The sequence below is a fragment of the Penaeus monodon genome, chromosome 19, assembly GCF_015228065.2.
Source record: "Penaeus monodon isolate SGIC_2016 chromosome 19, NSTDA_Pmon_1, whole genome shotgun sequence".
Taxonomy (NCBI): domain Eukaryota; kingdom Metazoa; phylum Arthropoda; class Malacostraca; order Decapoda; family Penaeidae; genus Penaeus; species Penaeus monodon.
The window spans coordinates 3,843,246-3,843,734 of NC_051404.1; the positions used below are offsets into that span (position 1 = coordinate 3,843,246).

Sequence of the window (489 nt, forward strand, 5' to 3'; positions counted from 1 at the left end):
TGATTCCCCTGTTTGCATTTCGGCTGAAATGATGACGTGATATTTTTTGTTTAAGCCGTGATATTAGTATTTATATTGTTTTCAGTACGAATGAAAGCTATGAACACCATATTGGTGAAATAACGCCGAAGTTGGCGCGGTAGTATTGCTGTAGTAAGCAAATCAGTCGGCATTTGATCGCATTATAGAAGTTTCCTCATAACGCGAAGTACAGCAGTTCAAGAGATGTTGGGACCTGGTGTTGACGTCCTCTCGCTTCTTCTCGCAGGCTCTGGCAAGTCCTACACCATGATGGGCACGGCGGACAACAAGGGCCTGATCCCTCGCCTCTGCGACACCCTCTTCGAGCGGATCGCTGCCAGCGCTCAACAAACCACCTCGCACAAGGTCGAAGTCTCGTACATGGAAATCTACAATGAGAAGGTGAGACCCTCGCCCTTTTCTGTGTGCGGGCGCGAATGCTTGCACTTTGCACGCATGCTCATTTGT

At 48.5% G+C, this 489-nt stretch overlaps 1 protein-coding gene across 1 annotated transcript in view; it reads left to right on the forward strand.

The window, feature by feature from the left end:
- LOC119584982 (kinesin-like protein KIF13A) overlaps window positions 1–489 on the forward strand; it is a gene marked incomplete at its 5' end in the record, with an annotated part of 70,347 nt that overhangs the window by 21,581 nt on the left and 48,277 nt on the right. Inside the window, 1 exon segment of the mRNA XM_037933590.1 lies at window positions 269–423. Within this exon segment, the coding sequence (XP_037789518.1) occupies window positions 269–423 (155 nt within the window).